General features: G+C 37.4%; 1 protein-coding gene across 1 annotated transcript in view; it reads left to right on the top strand.

Moving 5' to 3' along the window:
- SBF2 (SET binding factor 2) overlaps positions 1 to 18,117 on the top strand; it is a 545,383-nt gene that overhangs the window by 485,889 nt on the left and 41,377 nt on the right. The window contains exons 28-30 of the mRNA XM_044680325.1: positions 12,483 to 12,623; positions 13,502 to 13,597; positions 17,874 to 18,058. Coding sequence (XP_044536260.1) covers positions 12,483 to 12,623; positions 13,502 to 13,597; positions 17,874 to 18,058 — 422 coding nt within the window. The remainder of the gene's footprint in view (positions 1 to 12,482; positions 12,624 to 13,501; positions 13,598 to 17,873; positions 18,059 to 18,117) is intronic.

Below are 18,117 nucleotides of genomic sequence, written 5' to 3'. Positions count from 1 at the left end.
TCAGGAACTTGTAGAACTTCAACCAGGAAGGCAGCAATTAGATTTTTCCCTAATCATGTTGCAGGAGTTCTTTTGATTCATTGGCTAACTAGTGCCAATAAACCAGCATAAGACAGAGAAAGGAAAAATTGCAGTTTAGTCATAGTGAAATACACTCTACCAACAGTTGATGGACATACAAGACTCTTAATTCAGCAGTTAATTCATGTAATCATCCTTCATCTGAGGCAAAAAGGAGACATGCTTGTAACAAAACAGGTTGGTCATGTAGAAAAGAAAGGTGCCCTTATTACAACAAAAGTGGATGCTTATCACTAGTTACAAAAGAAGTCTCATGTCCATGTTAGCATAGCCATTCACAGTATATCAAAGAGAACCATTTGTCTCTTATGAGACAAGATGAAGAAAAGGAACTGGCTTTCCTGGGTCTGGGGGATCCTTTCCAATGCTAAAACATTTCTTAGTAATGATTGGAAATATAAAGGAGATACTAAAAGAAATCAACTTGCTGTAAGGTGATCCTGTATGCTGAGGCAATACATAGCAAGATAGTGAATATAGAACAAAATGAGGTTAGTTATGTCAACTCTTCACAGATCACTCTTAGCTATCAAAAATCTACTTTTAACAGTTAAATCACAACACTTTCAGAGCATCAAAGCTTATAGATCCAAAGCCTAATCTTTCTCTGAGAATAGCACAACATTCAGTAATCAAAAAAGCAGCAAAAAGGCAGAAGGAGACAAGTTCAGCCCAGATATTCCCTCCAGAAGTGTAGATCAAAGCTCTAACATAATGGCCAAAGTCAGGAAGTAGGCTGGAAGAATGAATAAATTATAAAAAAGAATCTCACAATAAAGCTATTATGATGATAGGGTCTCTTAAGACACAGTCTTAGAAGAAGAGAATGACTTCAAAAGATCTGCAAGCAATTTCAAAGAAAAAAATCAACTTGGGCACAGATTTCACTAGAATTCATAGAAAAGATGAAGCGGTTAAAAACAAAATTTAAAAAACTAGTAATTACTAAGTGTTTTAAAAATCAAATGTGAACAGAAGAGGAAAAATGGGGAAACAAATTACCTTAGGTAAGTCATTCAACCTCCATGAATGTCACTTTCATATCAGCAAAATGAGGGAAGAAAATTTTGGAAAAGGAATGAACAGTTTGGAACAAGAGGTATGAAATCTTACCCAAAAAACAAACTTCCTGAAGATTAGAATGGACCAAAAGTTAATGACTCTTGAGTCAACAAAAATACTCAATATCAAAAGACTGAAAAAAAATAAGAAGGAAAAAAAAGTTATTTCATAGAAGAAAAAACTGACCTGCAAAACAGATCAAGGGGAGAAAATTTAAGAATCAGTTGACTAATTTAAAGCCATGACCACAAAAAGAACCTGGACACTTTTCAAGAAAATATAAAAAGAAAACTCCCTAGATTTCTTAGAACCAGAAAGCCAATAGAAACAGAAAGGAACAGACTTCCTTGGGTCACTACCTCCTGAAAGAAACCATGAAAAGAAAATACCAGGAATAGGGTAACCAAAATACAGAGCTTTCATGTCAAAGAAAAATATACTACAAAGAGCTAGAAAGAATTCAAATACCAAGGATCCATAGTCAGAATCACACAAGAGTTAATAGCCACTGAATAAAGGAGCAGAGACCTTGTAATAGAATATTCCAGAAGGTTTACAACTAAGAGTAACTTGCCCCCAAAAATTAAGTAGAATCCTACAAAGGTAAAATGGATTTTTAATGAAATCAAGGCCTTCCAAGCATTTTTTTAAACCCTTAACTTCTGTGTATTGGCTCCTAGGTTGAAGAGTGGTAAGGGTTGGCAATGGGGGTCAAGTGACTTGCCCAGGGCCACACAGCTGGGAAGTGTCTGAGATCGGATTTGAACCTAGGACCTCCCATCTCTAGGCCTGACTCTCAGCTACCCAGCTGCCCCCTTCCAAGCATTCTTAATGAAAAGACCACAGTTGCCTAGAAACTTAAATAAAAAACAGGAGTCAAGAAAAACAAAAAGGTAAATGTGAAAGAAAAACAAATTATCAAAGACTAAATAAGGATAAATTGTTCACATTAGATTGATTCTTTCTGGCCACTTGTAGTATTTTCTCCTTGACCTTGGAGCTCTTGAATTTGGTTATAACATTCCTGGGAATTGTCACTTGGGGATTTATTGCAGGAGGTAATCTATGGATTCTTTCAATATCTATTTTGCCCTCTTGCTAAAGAATATCAGGGCAGCTTTCTTGGATAATTTCTTGTAATGTTATGTCTAAGATTTTTTGGGGGGTACGGTTGGTTTTCATTGTTTTCTTGATTTTCAGGTAGTCCAATAATTTTCATTTGTCTCTCCTGGATTTATTTTCCAGGTCAGTTGTTTTTTCAATGAGATATTTGATATTTTCTTCTATTTTTTCATTTTGTTTTGTTTCTTGATGTCTCATGAAATCATTAGCTTCTATTTGCCCAATTCTAATTTTTAAAGACTGAGTTTCTTCCATGACCTTTTGAACCTCCTTTTCCATTTGGTCCATTCTACTTTTCATGATTTCTTCATTTGATTTTTTTGTCTCTTTTTCCAATAGGTCAGTTCTGATTTTTAAGCTACTTATTTCTTCATTGGTTATTCATGCCTCTTTTTCCATTTAACCAGTTTTGCTTTTTAAGCTGTTATTTTCTTTTTACATTACTTTCATTTCTTTTTCCTATTTTTCTTCAACCTGTCTTATTTGGTTTTTTAATTCCTTTTTGAGTTCTTTTAGAACTTGCGACCAATTGCTGTTTTTATTTGTTTGTTTTTTGGAGATTTTCCATGTGTTTGCTTAGATCTCACTATCTCCTATTGCTTCTCTTTTTTGCTCATTTTCCTGCTGATGGACTAAGAAATCTGCATGTTGCTGGCCATTTCTGTCTTAGCTTCTGGTTCACAGGGTTTTGCTCGGGGGCTGGCTTAATTGCTGTTGAGGAGACTTCAGAGTGCTCAGTGCTATGGACCTCTGGACCTCACTGCCAGGATCTAGGGCTTTAATGAGTAGAGATGAGTTGTTATTTTGTTGGTGTGTGACCCAAGATAACTCAGGATTCCTAAGTTGCCTACACCCTGGTTCTGCGTTTGGCATGGTAGGTGGAGAGGTAGTCAGCCTTCCCTTTTCTGTTTATAATTTTGCTTCCAACTCCCCCTTATATTGTGGAAATCCACTCTCTCTCTCTGCCTACCTTTCACATTGTGTTCAGTGGAAGAACCTCCTCAATCATCCTGCTTTGACTCCTGTCTTTTTGAGGCACCTTTTAAAAATCTGTTTGGAAGGATATTCAGAGCAGTTTCAGGTTTTCACTACTACTAAACTGCCATCTTGGCTCTGTTCCCCCACATTAGATTGAAAAAGAGATTGTTCTTAAACAAAATAATGCCAAGAAGGACTGATTTCAAAAAATATCTTAAAAGAAAAGAAAGAATAAGTATTTGGAGTTCGAATAGAGAAAGATAAGAGGGCCAGGGAGAGCAAAAGCAGATTATACCATACCTTGAGCAAACCGGGTGTGGAGCTTATGCAATCTCTCTAACAATACTCTTCTTTAAAAAGAAGAGACAAGAAACAAAGAAAAGAAAAAGTATAAAAGAACAGAATGGATAGAAATGCACAATTAACAATCATAACTATGAATGTAAATAGGATGAACACACCCATAATTGGAAGAGAATAGCAGAATAGCTTAGAAAACAGAATGTTACAATATGTTGTCTCCAAGAAAAACATTTGAAAGAGCAAATAAAGTTCAAAAAAGGAGCTAGGACAAAATCTATTATGCTACAGCTAAAGTAAAAAAAGCAGGGGCAACACTCATGATCTCAGTCTAAGCAATAGCAAAAATAGACTTAAAAGAGAAATTAAACTTTGCCAAAAAGAACTATAGATAATGAATAATTATCAATCCTAAACATATATGTACCATATGCACTAAATAATAAAGTTAAATGAGTTATAGTGATAAAGAGTGAAATTATAAAAATGAGGTATCTTATTTACTCCTAGGTAAATCTAACTTCCCCCCAAAAAATAAAAGAAAAGACCAAAAGAAATGAATAAAAGTTAACTATGGTAAACTTGAAGACTATGGGATAGGAATAGAAAGGAAATAAAAAAAAATTTGTGTTTGGTATATCTCTTGCTGTGCATGTCACCTTCACAAAAATTGACCATGTGTTAGGACATAAAACCCTCACAAATAAATGAAGAAAAGCAAAAATGTCAAATGCATCTTGTATGGATCATATGAAATTAAAATTATTATATATCTCCAAATATTATATTTAACAAGATTTATTAATAATAACTTGAAGAAAAAAGAAAATAAAAAAGCTATAGTAAAGAGGCTGCTAACTCAGCCATGCATGTAGGAAACGAGAGAGAGAGAGAGAGAGAGAGAGAGAGAGAGAGAGAGAGAGAGAGACGAAGTTAAAGCCAACTATATACAAACAATGTAAGCCTGCAACTTGGGGACAAAGGGAAAGGGATGCTTGAAGATGAAGTCTAAGGATACAAGAATTTCTAACTATACAACCATAATACAATAAAAATCATATACAACAAAGGGCCACTGAAAAATTATTCAAAAATTAACTGGAGACTAAATAATTGTGAATGAGTGAGTCAAAGAACAAATCATAAAAAAAATTAATGAAGTCATTAAAAATAATGACAACAATGAGACAGCATACCAAGATTTAGGGTAGTCAACCAAAACAACCCTTAGAGAAAATTTATATCTCTAAATACTTTCATCAGTATTTTCATCAGTAAAAGAAAAGAATAAATCAACATGTTAGTCATAAATAAAAACTAAAGAAAAGAACCTAGAAAAACTAGCAAATTAAAAACTCTAATTAAATACCAAAAAAGAAGTCCTGAAAATCAAAAATGAATAAGTTTAGAAACAAAAGGCCCTTTGAATAACAAACCAAAATAGAAATTTTGAAAATCAAGGAAAAAGGGGCAACTGGGTGGCTCAGTGAATTGAGGGCCAGACCTAGAGGCAGGAAGTTCAAATTTGGCCTCAGATACTTCCCAGCTGGGTGACCTTGGGCAAGTCACTTAGCCCCCATTGCCTAGCCCTTACAGCTCTTCTGCTTTGGAACCAATACACAGTACTGATTCTAAGACAAAAGATAAGGGTTTTTTAGAAATCAAGGAAGAGATTAAAACTGAAAGCAAAAGCTCATTGAATTAATAAATAAATCTTGGAGCCATTTTTAAAAATCCATCAAAAGAGATAAACCATTAGCTAACTTGTTTAGAAAAAAGAAGAAAAAAAATGAAATTATGAGTATCAAAAATAAAAATGTAAATTTACACCCAATGAAGAAGAAACAAGAGAAATTATTTCACCTAGTTATAAGCCAGTAATGACAATCTACATGAAATGGATGAATATTAACATAAATATTATCTAGATTAACAGACCAAGAAATAAAGGACTTAACTCAGTACTAAATAAAGAAATTAAACAAATTATGAATGAAATTCCAAAGAAAGATACTCCAGGACTAAATGGATATAGAAGCAAATTCTATCAAATATTTTAAGAGCAATTAATTCCAATATTATATAAACTATTTGAATGAATAGGAAAGGATAAGGCTTTACCAAAATCCTTCTTTGACACAAATATAGTTTTTATATCTAAATTAGGAAGTCAAAACAGATAAAGAAAACAATATACAGATATATCAAACACTGGATATGAACAAAAACTAACAACATATCACAAAAATTATATACTGTGACCAGATTAAATTTATAACCATGATTTCAGAAATGGTTTAACATCAGGAAAACCACAAACATAATCGACCATATTAATAATAAGAGCAGCAAATTTCAGATGATCAATAGATTTTGACAGGGTATCATACTATTTTTGTTTTTTTAATACTAAAAAAACATAGAAATAAGTGGAACTTTCATGAATGTGCTAAGTTATATTTACCTAAAAGTAAGATCCAGGATGTTAATGTAATAGGGATAAACTAGAGACCTTTCCAGTCAGAGCAGTGGTAAAATAAAGATGTCGATCAATTCTGTTACTCTTCAAAATAGTGCAAAAAATACTAGCTATAAAACAAGAAAAAGAAATTTCAGGAATAAGCATAGAAAAAGAAAAAACTGAGTTTTTCCCAAAGACATGGTGATTTACTTGGAAATCCCTAGAGAGTCAACCAAAAGAAAAAATCTAATGGGAACAATAAACAACTTTAAGAAAAGTTGCAAGATATAAAATAAACTCCCCCAGAAATTATTAGCATTTAGACTGTCATTTACAGACAGTGTAAAATATCTTGGGACTCTACCTGCCAAGACAAATGTAAAAACTATAGGTATGAAACACTTTTTACACAATGAAATGAAAATGAAAACTTCTAAATAATTAGAGAAATATCAGTTGGTCCAGAGTAGGTCAAGCTAATATAATAAAAATGACAATGCCCTAATTTAATTTATTCAGTGCCCTGCCAAACTGCCAAAGTAATACTTTATGTAGAGCTTGAAAAATTAAGAACAAAATTCATCTAGAGCAGTGATTCCCAAAGTGGGTGCCACCGCCCCCTGGTGGGTGCTGCAGCGATCCAAGGTGGGGCGGTGATGGCCACAGGTGCATTTATCTTTCCTATTAATTGCTATTAAAATTTTAAAAAAATTAATTTTCAGGGGCACTAAGTAATATTTTTTCTGGAAAGGGAGCAGTAGGCCAAAAAAGTTTGGGAACCACTGATCTAGAAGAACAAAGATTCCAAATATTAAGGAAACATGTAGGAAAAGGTGCAGGGGAAAGAGGTCTACCAGTACTCTCAAACTATATTGCAAATCAGTAAGCAGCAAAACAATTGATACTGCTTCAGAAATAGAGAGGCTTATCATTGGAACAGATTAAGTACAGGGTATACCAAAATAAATAAGCACAGTAGCATAGTGTATGATCAACTGAAAGACCCCAGCTATTTAGACAAGAACTCACTACTTAGCGAAAACTGGAAATCAGTCTGGCAGAAACTAGGTATAGGCAAACATCTCACACCATAAACTAGGATAAGCTACAGATGTTTTAGCATTAAGAGGGGCATCATAAACAAATTAAAAGAGCAAGGAGGAAAATGATCTGCCATACCTATGAGTGGGGGAGAAGGTCATGACTATCAAGAGAAAGAGAAGCTCACAGGAGGGAAAAGGGACAATTTTAATTACATAAAATTAAGAAATTTTTAAACAAACAACCAATTCAGCTAAAATTTGAAACAAATAAATAGGGAAAAAATTTTTCAGTAAGTTTCTCTGATCATTGTCCTATTTTTAAGATAAATGTGAGACTAATTAAAAATTATGAGAATGAAAGCATTCTCCAGTTAATAAATAATCAAAGTATATAAATCAGTAGTTTTTTTGTTTTTTTATTATTATTAGACATTTATTAATATTTGTTTTTAACCTGTTTACATACTTTATGCCCCTACTTTCCCCTTCACCCCCCCGCTCCCCCCCCCCACCCATGGCCAACGCACATTTCCACTGGTTGTAGCATGTGTCCTTGTTCAGGGTCTATTTCCCATTCATGTCCGCCTCAGCCCATGCATTCAAGCAATTGTTTATCTTATATGTTTCCTCTCCTGCAGTCCTTCCTTTGAATGTGGGTAGCATCTTTACCATAAATCCCTCAGAGCTGTCTTGTGTCATTGCAGTGCTGCTGGTACAGGAGCCCATTACATTTGATTTTACCATAGTATATCAGTCTCTGTGTACAATGTTCTTCTGGCTCTGGTCCTTTCACTCTGCATCACTTCCTGAAGGTCTCTCCAATTTGCATGGAATTCCTCCAGTTTATTATTCCTTTTAGCACAATAGTATTCCACCACCCGCATATACCACAATTTGTTCAGCCATTCTCCAATTGAAGGACATCCCCTCATTTTCCAGTTTTTTGCCACTACGAAAAGCGCAGCTATAAATATTTTCGTACAAGTCTGTTTATCTATGATCTCTTTGGGGTACAAACCCAGCAATGGTATGGCTGGATCAAAGGGCAGGCAGTCTTTTATAGCCCTTTGAGCACGATTCCAAATTGCCAGCCAGAATGGTTGGATCAGTTCACAGCTCCACCAGCAATGCATTAATGCCCCGATTTTGCCACATCCCCTCCAGCATTCATTACTCTCCCCTCCTTTCATTTTAGCCAATCTGCTAGGTGGGAGGTGATACCTCAGAGTTGTTTTTATTTGCATTTCTCTAATTATTAGAGATTTAGAACACTTTCTCATGTGCTTATTGATACTTTTGATTTCTTTACCTGAAAATTGCCTATTCATGTGTCTTGTCCATTTATCAATTGGGGAATGGCTTGATTTTTTATACAATTGCTTTAACTCCTTGTATATTTGAGTGATTAGACCCCTGTCAGAGTTTTTTGTTTTAAAGATTTTTTCCCAATTTGTTGTTTCCCTTCTGATTTTGACTACATTGTTTTTGTTTGTACAAAAGCTTTTTAGCTTAATATAATCAAAACCATTAAATTTACATTTTGTAATTTTCTCTAACTCTTGCTTGGTTTTAAAATCTTTCCTTTCCCACAGATCTGACAAGTATACTATTCTGTGTTCACTTAACTTATTTATAGTTTCCCTCTTTATATTCAAGTCATTCACCCATTCTAAATTTATCTTGGTGTAGGGTGTGAGATGTTGATCTAAACCTAATCTCTCCCATATTGTTTTCCAAATTTCCCAGCAGTTTTTGTCAAATAGTGATTCATGTCCCAAAAGTTGGCCTCTTTGGGTTTATCATACACTGTCTTGCTGACATCATTAACTCCGAGTCTATTCCACTGATCCTCCCTTCTATCTCTTAGCCAGTACCATATTGATTTAATGACTGCTGCTTTATAGTATAGTTTGATATCTGGTACTGCTAGGCCCTCTTCCTTCACATTTTTTTTCATCATTTCCTTTGATATTCTTGATCTTTTGTTATTCCAAATGAAATTTGTTATAGTTTTTCCTAATTCAGTAAAGAAGTTTCTTGGTAGCTTGATAGGTATGGCGCTAAATAGGTAAATTAATTTGGTTAGGATGTTCATTTTTATTATGTTAGCTCGTCCTACCCATGAACAGTTAATGGCTTTCCAATTGTTGAGGTCCAGTTTTATTTGTTTGGAAATTTTTTTAGTTGTTTTCATATTATAGCTGTGTTTGTTTTGTTAGATTGATTCCCAAGTATTTTATATTGTCTAGGGTGATTTTAAATGGTGTTTCTCTTTCTACCTCTTGCTGTTCTAATGTGTTGGAAATGTATAGAAATGCTGATGATTTATGTGCACTTATTTTGTATCCTGCCACTTTGCTAAAGTTGTTGATTATTTCTACCAGCCTCTTAGTTGATTCTCTAGGATTTTTTAAGTAGACCATCATATCATCTGCAAAGAGTGATAGCTTAGTCTCCTCATTGCCTATTTTGATACCTTCAATTTCTTTTTCTTCTCTAATTGCTATTGCTAGTGTTTCTAGTACTATGTTGAATAATAGAGGTGATAATGGGCATTAAATCAGTAGTTTTAAAAGGAAGAGACCCTAGCTATCAATAGCCATAAGAGGAAGTCATTTAAATCACTAAAAATTAGATGAATACAAATTCAAATACCTCTAGAGTTCTACCTTAGCCCTATCAGCTTGGCAAAGTTGAATAAAAAAGAGAAATGGAAGAGTTGTGGGAAAAGAGATGCATTAATGCTCTGTTAGTAGAGCTACAAATTGATCTAGTCATTCTGGAAGGCAATTTGGAATGATGACTTTTGACCCAGCAATACCACTAGCAGGTCTCTATACCGCCAGAGAAATTAAAGAAAAAAGAAAGGGGCCCATATATACAAAAATATTTATAGTAGTTCTTTTTGTTGTGGAAAAATAGATATTAAAGGGATTCCCATCAGTTCCCATCTGAAAAAATATATGAATGTGATAGAATATGGAGAAACCTGTGAAGACTTCTTTGAACTGATAGAGAGGGAAGGAAGCAGAGTTAGGAAAACAGTTTATATGATACCAACAGTATTGTAAAGGCAAATGACTAGGAACTCTGATCAGCATAATACCTAGCCACAGTTGCAGAGTATTTGTGATGAAACTCCCCTACTGGACTGGAGAGTGCTGACTGGGACATCTTTATTATGGCCAGTGCAGGAAGCTGTTTTGCTTGACTATATATATTTGCATGAGGAACTTTGTTTTTCTTGCATTCTCAGTGGTGATGGGGATTATTAGGGAGAAATGGCAAATCTTTGCTTTCCCCCCAAAAATAAACTAATTGAGTTTTTTAAAAATAATATGACTACCCAAAATACATCTCCAGTTTCCATCTGGATAAATGAGTGAAGCATTGTGTGTAGCTTTGGCCTAAGAATCAGGAAAATCAGCCTTGAGTCTCAGCTCTACCACCATGGAGCAGGGAGACTTTCTTATTAATGAGCTTCCATTTCCTCTTTGGGCACAGCTGGGTAGCTCAGTGGATTGAGAGTCAGACTCAGAGATGGGAGATCCTGGGTTCAAATGTGGCCTCAGATAATTCCCAGCTGTGTAGCCCTGGGCAAGTCACTTAAGCCCCATTGCTTAGCCCTTACCACTCTTCTGCCTTGGAAACAATACACAGTATTGATTCTAAAGCAGAAGGCAAGGCTTTTTAAACAATAAATAAGTAAAATATGCATGTTGGCCTAGATGCCCTCTAAGGTGTCCTCCAACTCTAACCTTGAATAGCTGCAGTATAAGTCCTGCTCCTTTCTCCCAGAGAGCTTCTGAACAGGAAAGGGCAGGACCTCCCAGAGCTTGCTCTCTGCTAAGGAGGCCCCCATGTCACCTCAGTGCCACAATGAGGAACCAGAGCATGGATTGCTTACCTAGAGGAAAAGATGAGATCCTCCGTGTCAGAAGTTCTTAACCTGGCATCCATGAACTTTGTTTTAAAATAGTTTGATAACTCTGTTTCCGTATTTTTGCTTTCCTTGGTCATTCTGGGTATCTTCTTTTGTATATTTTTAAAAATTATCCTGAGAAGGGATCCATGGACTTCACCAAAGGGCTCCATGACAAGAAAGGGTGAGAAGCTCATCCTTCCAAAGAAGGAATAGAACAGAATGTGGGTTGGAATTCTGTCTCTAGGGCTGCCTTGGTGCCAGCTGAACTACCTTTAGTTGTCCCCCGCCTCCTTTATGTTCTTGCACCTCTTCTAATGTAGACCATTTCCTTCTATGTCCTTTGGCTCAGTGAAAGCAAAGGCATCCTCTGTTCTTGGTGTGAAACACTTTAAGGCCCTGTGAATAGAAATCTGAAAATGTTTATAATGGTAGGTAATTGGCTTCACTGAATTGCTTGCCCCATGGAATTCTCCCAAGCTGTATTGTAGTTATAATAGCACATAAGTATGCATGTGTTACACAAGAGCCCTGAGTCATTCCAGGACTCCATGATCATTTCCTTAAGTTTGTGATGTTAGCATTTTTTGCATAAGCTTTTAAATGAGATGCAGTCTCTTTTATTGAAAAGATTTCACTTTTAAGAGGGAAAAAAATCTAAACTTTTTTTGTTCTTTTTCCCTTTTCTAGTTAAAAAAAAGGTGCAAATTATAGACAAAGGCTAGGTTTGCAGTGACTAGATAAAGGAAAGTGTCAACACCTCAAGTCAAATAAAACAAAACATTTCCATGTGGTTGGGCTCAGTTCTCCCCTCAGCCCTTCGAGATATGAGTGATACTTCCTAATGTTTGCAGAGGGCAGCAGCTCTTATCCACAGAGCCCAGAAAAGGTATTGGGGATTTTAAATGAGCCTGTTTTTTCTTAGCTCAAAAGGACATTGAGTATTAGACGTCAGAAAATTCAGCCACCTCCTATTACAGATGGGGAAACAAGTCTTGCCTGGAGAAGGCACTCCCCAGTGGTAGAGAGCCAGCGAGTGGCAGAACTTGGGTCTGTTCATTCTCCGCTGCCAGGCTCCTTTCCACTCCGCCGTACTGCCCCTTCTCATGCCCCACGCTTGCAGACACACCACTAGCCATGCCAGCTACTTCTAGGAGGAGCAACTACATGCTTCAGAGAGTCACCAGTTATGTTCGTGAGCTTTCAGGCTTACGGGTCAGCATGGCCGACTCCGGCATGTCCAGCCACAGCTGACCAGGCGGAATGATGAAACCAAGGACATTCCCATTAGAATAGGTTGTGTGTTGCTTGAAATGGAACTATTTCAAGTAGTTTGGAGTGTGTGTGTGTGTGTGTGTGTGTATGTGTGAGTGTGAGTGTGTGTGTATTTTACACTGATAACATGAAACTTAGCTTGGCCTAGAGCATGAATGAGCAGCAAATCCTTTGGGCTTGAGTTCAGATCGGGCCACTCACTGGTCTCCCCTTCATGCCTTTTATTCCACCTCTCTAGCTCCCACCTCCTCCTTGGAAACGTCCAGTAGTATAGAACAGGAGAAATACCTGCAAGCCCTCCTGAATGCCATTTCAGTTCATCAGAAACTCAGCGGCAGTAACACCCTCACCGTGAGGCCGGCACTGGCTCTGTCTCCAGGTAAGGCCTCGGCAGGCCCGGCTCCTCCAGCCGCTGGCTTCTTAGTTTTCTAGCAATTTGTACGGCTCTGTCAGTGGGGTGTCCCCGGGAGATGGCTGGGCTCTGGTCCCTTGGGAATGAGGATTGGAATCTATCCTGGTCAGGAAGGACCAAATTTAAATGTAATTTTTTTAAAGTTGTAATGAGGGGTGGAAGCTTAGTGAAGTGGGAGAAGTTTCATGTTGTTTCTTAAGTGAGAATCTTTCTCCGCTGAAATTTTATGAAGTGGTTGGTTCCAATTCCCCAACTGTTAAATTTGCTGTAGAAATTACAGGGGAGTATGTATCCACACGAATCCCCAGATGACTGCTCTCTCTCATTACCACCTGTATTGTAGATAAAACCCTGCTCTTCGGTGTGTTTTGGCTAGATCTGGATGAAGCCATTGAGACTCACATTCATATTCTGTTTCAGTTATCATGTGATGAAAGTCGATAGGGTTCATGTAAAGGTAACCCTGATGTGTTAGACACAGGCGCATGGGACTTGTTGGTCTACTTGGCCTAATCACCTGTTTGAATCAGCCCAGCAGACGCAGAAGATGGCTTTCCTTGTAAAGTAACACCCTCTAGAAAGCTTGCTTGCTTTGCTGCATTCATCATTGAGTTCTTTGATTGCATTAGCCAGACCTAACCCTCCATAATCTTGCAAATGTGTACCTTATCGCTGACAGAATAATCATGTCTACTTATTATCTCTAATACAGCTTTGGGTGCTTAAAAAGTACAATATTTGGCAGCAGCTGGACATGTTATACGTGAAGAGAACAATATGTCATTTGAGTAATGTTAACGTGAACAACATGATAGTTTTTATTCTTCTTTTTTGGCTGACTTTAGGCTCTGAGCGAAAGACTTCAAGAATGTCCACTGTGCTCAAGCAGGTAGTGCCAGGACATTTGGATGTAAATCCATCCAATAGCTTTAACCAAGGAGGTTAGTAAGATTAATTTTATAACTGAGCACCGATGTAATTAAAAACAGAATGCCCCATAAAAAATGAAAATAGAAATCATTAGCTCATAGTTAATTGTTTAAGTCTCCATGGAGCACCTTATGTCCATTAATTTTTCCAAGTTTTGTAATTTTTTTTGTAAATTATTGCTAAATGAATTAGTAAAATGTTAAGAGACAAGCTTAAATGCATAATCAAATGGTATCTTAGTAATCTGAGGCTAATAATTTTTTTTTACCTGAGGATATTCAGAAAATCTATGAGGGGAGAAGGGGATCCCTTTGGGAAATGCATGAATAACCTAATTTGAAGAATGACTCCACTAGGTGAGAGTTCCATAGTAGTCCCAACTGTCAATCTCTGGGACAGACAGGCCCAGACCTGTAGATAACCAGAGAAAGCAGACATTGGACCCTGAGGCTAGTGTTTACCTGGTGACCACTATTGTTATCCCTGAGCTTCTGATTTGGAGGATTAGGTGTCATTATAAAAGTCAAGTCTGCATGCCTGATTTTTTGCTGAATGCCTCCTTCCTCATAAAGAGCAGCTAGAATTGGGAGGGAGAAGACAGTTTAGAAAAGACCCGTTTAGCCCCAACAGTCCCACAGGGTACCCCCCTGTGTGTGCCCCCAAGAGAAGCAGGGAGAAGAGCTCTCTTCTTTTTCTGAGTGAATCACCCAAAGGTCCCTTGTCCCCTCTGCCTCCTACCACACACACAGGGTTCCTTTGAATCTGTCAGTTGTCCTCCATGCTCTTCTCCTTTCTTCCCTTAGTTCAAGTCATCAGGGAATCGGTTTCTTTGTATCACTGAATACTGATTTGCTGTCCAGGACTATGACTAAATTTAATTGTCAGTCTCTTTGATAGTCCTATCGAGGCCTTCCAACACCCTTCTACAGGTAGTGCTACAAAAATCAAAACCAAAAGTCTGAACACATCATTAGAAACCAAGTGGCTGCTGGGGTAAAATATTGGCCAAACCACTTGGCGATGCTAACTACAGGAAGGCCTCTGCATGGCAGCTAGTCACCAGCCCTGGAGCAGACCCTCAGAAACATTTCTTCCATACATCTGCTGCCATCTTATAATCACAACTTTTATACTTCATAGAGACTCTCGTGGCCAAAAGCCTATGTTCAGTTGTGGTAACCTTGGTTAAAAGAACCAGTTGGTTTTTGGTTTGGGTTTTTTGTTTTGTTTTGTTTTGTTTTTTTTTTAATCAAAAAGAGACTAATTCAATCTACTCAAAATATGAAGGACCATCTCTAATACTGCCTCTCACTTTGGTGTAAATAGGTACTTGGAGGGGAAGTGTCAACTGTGGGGCCTCTCCAGAATCTTTTTTGATATAATGACAGGATAATGGGTTCAGCCTGCTTACATAATGCCCATGGATTTGTGAAAGAGAGATAGATGCAGCTTAAGGAGTAAAGGCATTTATTTTTAAAACAAGAGCTCTTTTTGTTGTTGTTGTTGTTGTTGTTGTGCTTTTTAATGAACATGACTTTGATTATACCAAATGGTTCCTGGAGCTTCCACGATTGATCCTTGATCCCAATCTGTTGTTGCCCAGGTCTGATTTATACTGGCCTCCTCCAGGGCTCACACTGCTCTTAGCAAAATTCTCCTAACAGCCTAGGAAGCTGGTAAAAGATGTGGTTATTTTATTCAGGAAATGTGTTTCTGGCTGAATGGAGCTCCCAAGAATCTGGTTCCTTTTGGTATAATTCAACAATGACGCCTCTCAGTTGCACTGCCCATTTCAAGTTTCATGGAATATTTATGAAATTTGGTACCTTTGAAAAAACAGGTACTAAAATTTCATTGCACAAGAATGTAGTTCATCTTTTGGTATGAGCTGAGTTGAATCTTGTACTTTTTTACTATGGTTTCATAGCATTTTCTTTTTGATGTTAAATTTCTGAGAAAATTAGTAACCAGTTTCTTCTTTCTTACTCTGCTGTGGCTTTTGCTTTACTGCCTATCCCATGCCTTCTCCCACTTTTACTTCTACCTACCAGTGTCTGGGCACAGAGATAAATGTTTCATTCAGGCAAACCCCAAATCAACAGCTAAGGAAAGAGTCCATAATCAAGGTACAGTTCTCTGTGTCCTGAAACATCCATCACTCTCCGCCATGTCCATAATTTGGCATATTTTCGTGTGTTCAGAGGGATATTTCTGTTTTTATGTCACAATTTTGTTCATGCTCCATTGACTTATATCTTCGTATCTCATACATATAAGGGCAGCATGACATAGTGGATAGAAATTCAACAAAGGAGTCAGAAAGACCTGAGTTCTTTCCTCATATCTGGCATCTGCCAGCTGTGGGGCCCCAGGTACCTCTCCAAAACTATAAGTTGCAGAGCAAGTGCTGATGTTCATTGGCAGAACACATTTTCTCACCCCCATACCAATGAAATGATAGATCAGATCTGGAAAAAAAATCTCATCCATATTCTAAATTATCAAGTTTCTGTTTCCCTAAGTTTGAAAATATCCATTAGCATAGCACTTAAAGTAAGTTCAATGCACCATATTTGAAGGTACCTTTTTTAGCTGAGCAGATGCTAACTGGAAAGTATTTTCCTGAAACCCGTGGGTGCTTCTCCTCATATCACAAAAATGCTTGCAGACAGAGAAGCATACAAAGGGTTATCTAGCCATGCCATAGAGAAAATTAGCCCTATGTGATGCCTGCCAGAGAGGACCCTTCCAAGAAGAATGCAAGCTTTTTTTTTTTTTTTTTTTTTTTTTTTTTTTGCAAGAGTACTGGAAGTGGCCCAGAATCACTGTCATCCCATCACTGGTAGAAACATGTCTGTCTGTGTGTGTCCTAGCAAATATTTCTGTTGTCTTGGATGTGCTGCAGTAGGCATTCTGTGATTATATAGGAAATAAACTACATTCCCATCACCCTTTGATGTGAGATATCATACAGCATGATTCAGATACCCATCATACTTCCTGGGGTTTATAGGTTTGTAAAAGCCAAGCAAGAAACAAAAAATCTTTTTCATTAAATAGGTAAAAGAAATTCATAATGATAATTGATATAATAAAGACAAAATTGAAACTTATGTGGGCTTCTTCAAACACCAAGAACAATCGTTCTTTTAGAACTTATCTGCTTCTGACCTTCCCTTTGGATTTGTCTACTTCCCTGGCTTTAGCAAAATGCAGAATTCCCAACCATCATTTCTCACTAGGTTTTAAGAAATTGCATGTTAAAAGAAACCAAGATGAAAATTCTGTCATTCTCAGAATCTTCAGGCTCTTAGTCTGACCCCACAGCTTCCATATGATTGATTCAAGGATATTGATTTCCAATCCAGCATTCGTTTTTTTTTTTACACTCATTTAGCATAGCTGCTAACTAAAGGAGGAAGGATGTTAGTGGCATCGATCCTAAAATCTTCAGAAAATATTGAGGGCAAAGGTTTCCAGAGGGTATGACCTTCCTTTTCCCCAATCTCCAGCCTGAATATTATGCCCAGTCTGTGGAGTACTGGTGATACTTGGCTAGTCTTTCTTATAGTAAGCTTTTTACAAGCCTCCAGTTTTCAGTAAGGCATGTGAATGATCCTGTTACACAACCCAGTCCTTCGTCCCTTCTGTTCCCATGATGAGTCAACTGTCCTTAGAGCTCTAGGAAATCTCACTGTCACTCAATTTTTAGGCATTATATATGACTCTCAACTAAAAATTTCCCAAAATGAGAGGTCTGCTACTCTAAAAGCCATGCTCCTGCAGAATACCTGGAATAGATTGCTGAGAGGGGTAGCCAGTAAGATCTCTGAGCATGTGTAGCAGAGGAACTTTCCCAGAAGCCTCTCCTGCTGGTGTTCGTACTGGGAGTGTACGAAGCACCCTGACACAGCACCACTGGGAGGTAGGGAGCTCAAGTACCATTCTCTCCATTTTAAAAACAAGGAAACTGAATCTCAAAGAGGAGAAATAACTGGCTTAAAAGGGGACATAACTAGTGATTCATGGAATAAGAATTCATCTAGCAAAATGACCATCATCTATTTCCTCCAAGTGCTCCTGTTCATTTTGAAAAACTTTGGTCTTAAGAACATATTAATCCTGTTTGAGATTCTAGTGTCATAAAGCTAGAAGGAATTGATGTTAGTCCCTTGTCTTCAGAAATGTGTACAAAGTGCATGTTTTGGTTCCCTAGTCAACATAATTTCCAGGTAAGATCATCGCATTCACCCAACCTGTTTTATAATGTCTGTACCTCTCACAAAGGTGTCTGGGCAAGTCTTCGTGCCAGCAATCGCTTTATCAACTCTCCAGCATCCTTCATTGATGTTGGCGCCCGACTCGCAGGCAAAGATCACTCGACCTCCTTCAGTAACAGCTCCTACTTGCAGAATCAGCTCCTGAAGCGCCAAGCTGCCTTGTACATATTTGGAGAAAAATCACAGCTACGGGTAACATTCCTCTCTATCTCTCAGGAAGGAGGGCAGCTCTTTGGGCCACTTGGGATTCA

Source organism: Gracilinanus agilis, chromosome 6 (assembly GCF_016433145.1).
Source record: "Gracilinanus agilis isolate LMUSP501 chromosome 6, AgileGrace, whole genome shotgun sequence".
NCBI classification, from domain to species: domain Eukaryota; kingdom Metazoa; phylum Chordata; class Mammalia; order Didelphimorphia; family Didelphidae; genus Gracilinanus; species Gracilinanus agilis.
Note: the sequence above shows the minus strand (reverse complement) of the source record. Positions and strands in the feature narration are given on the sequence as shown.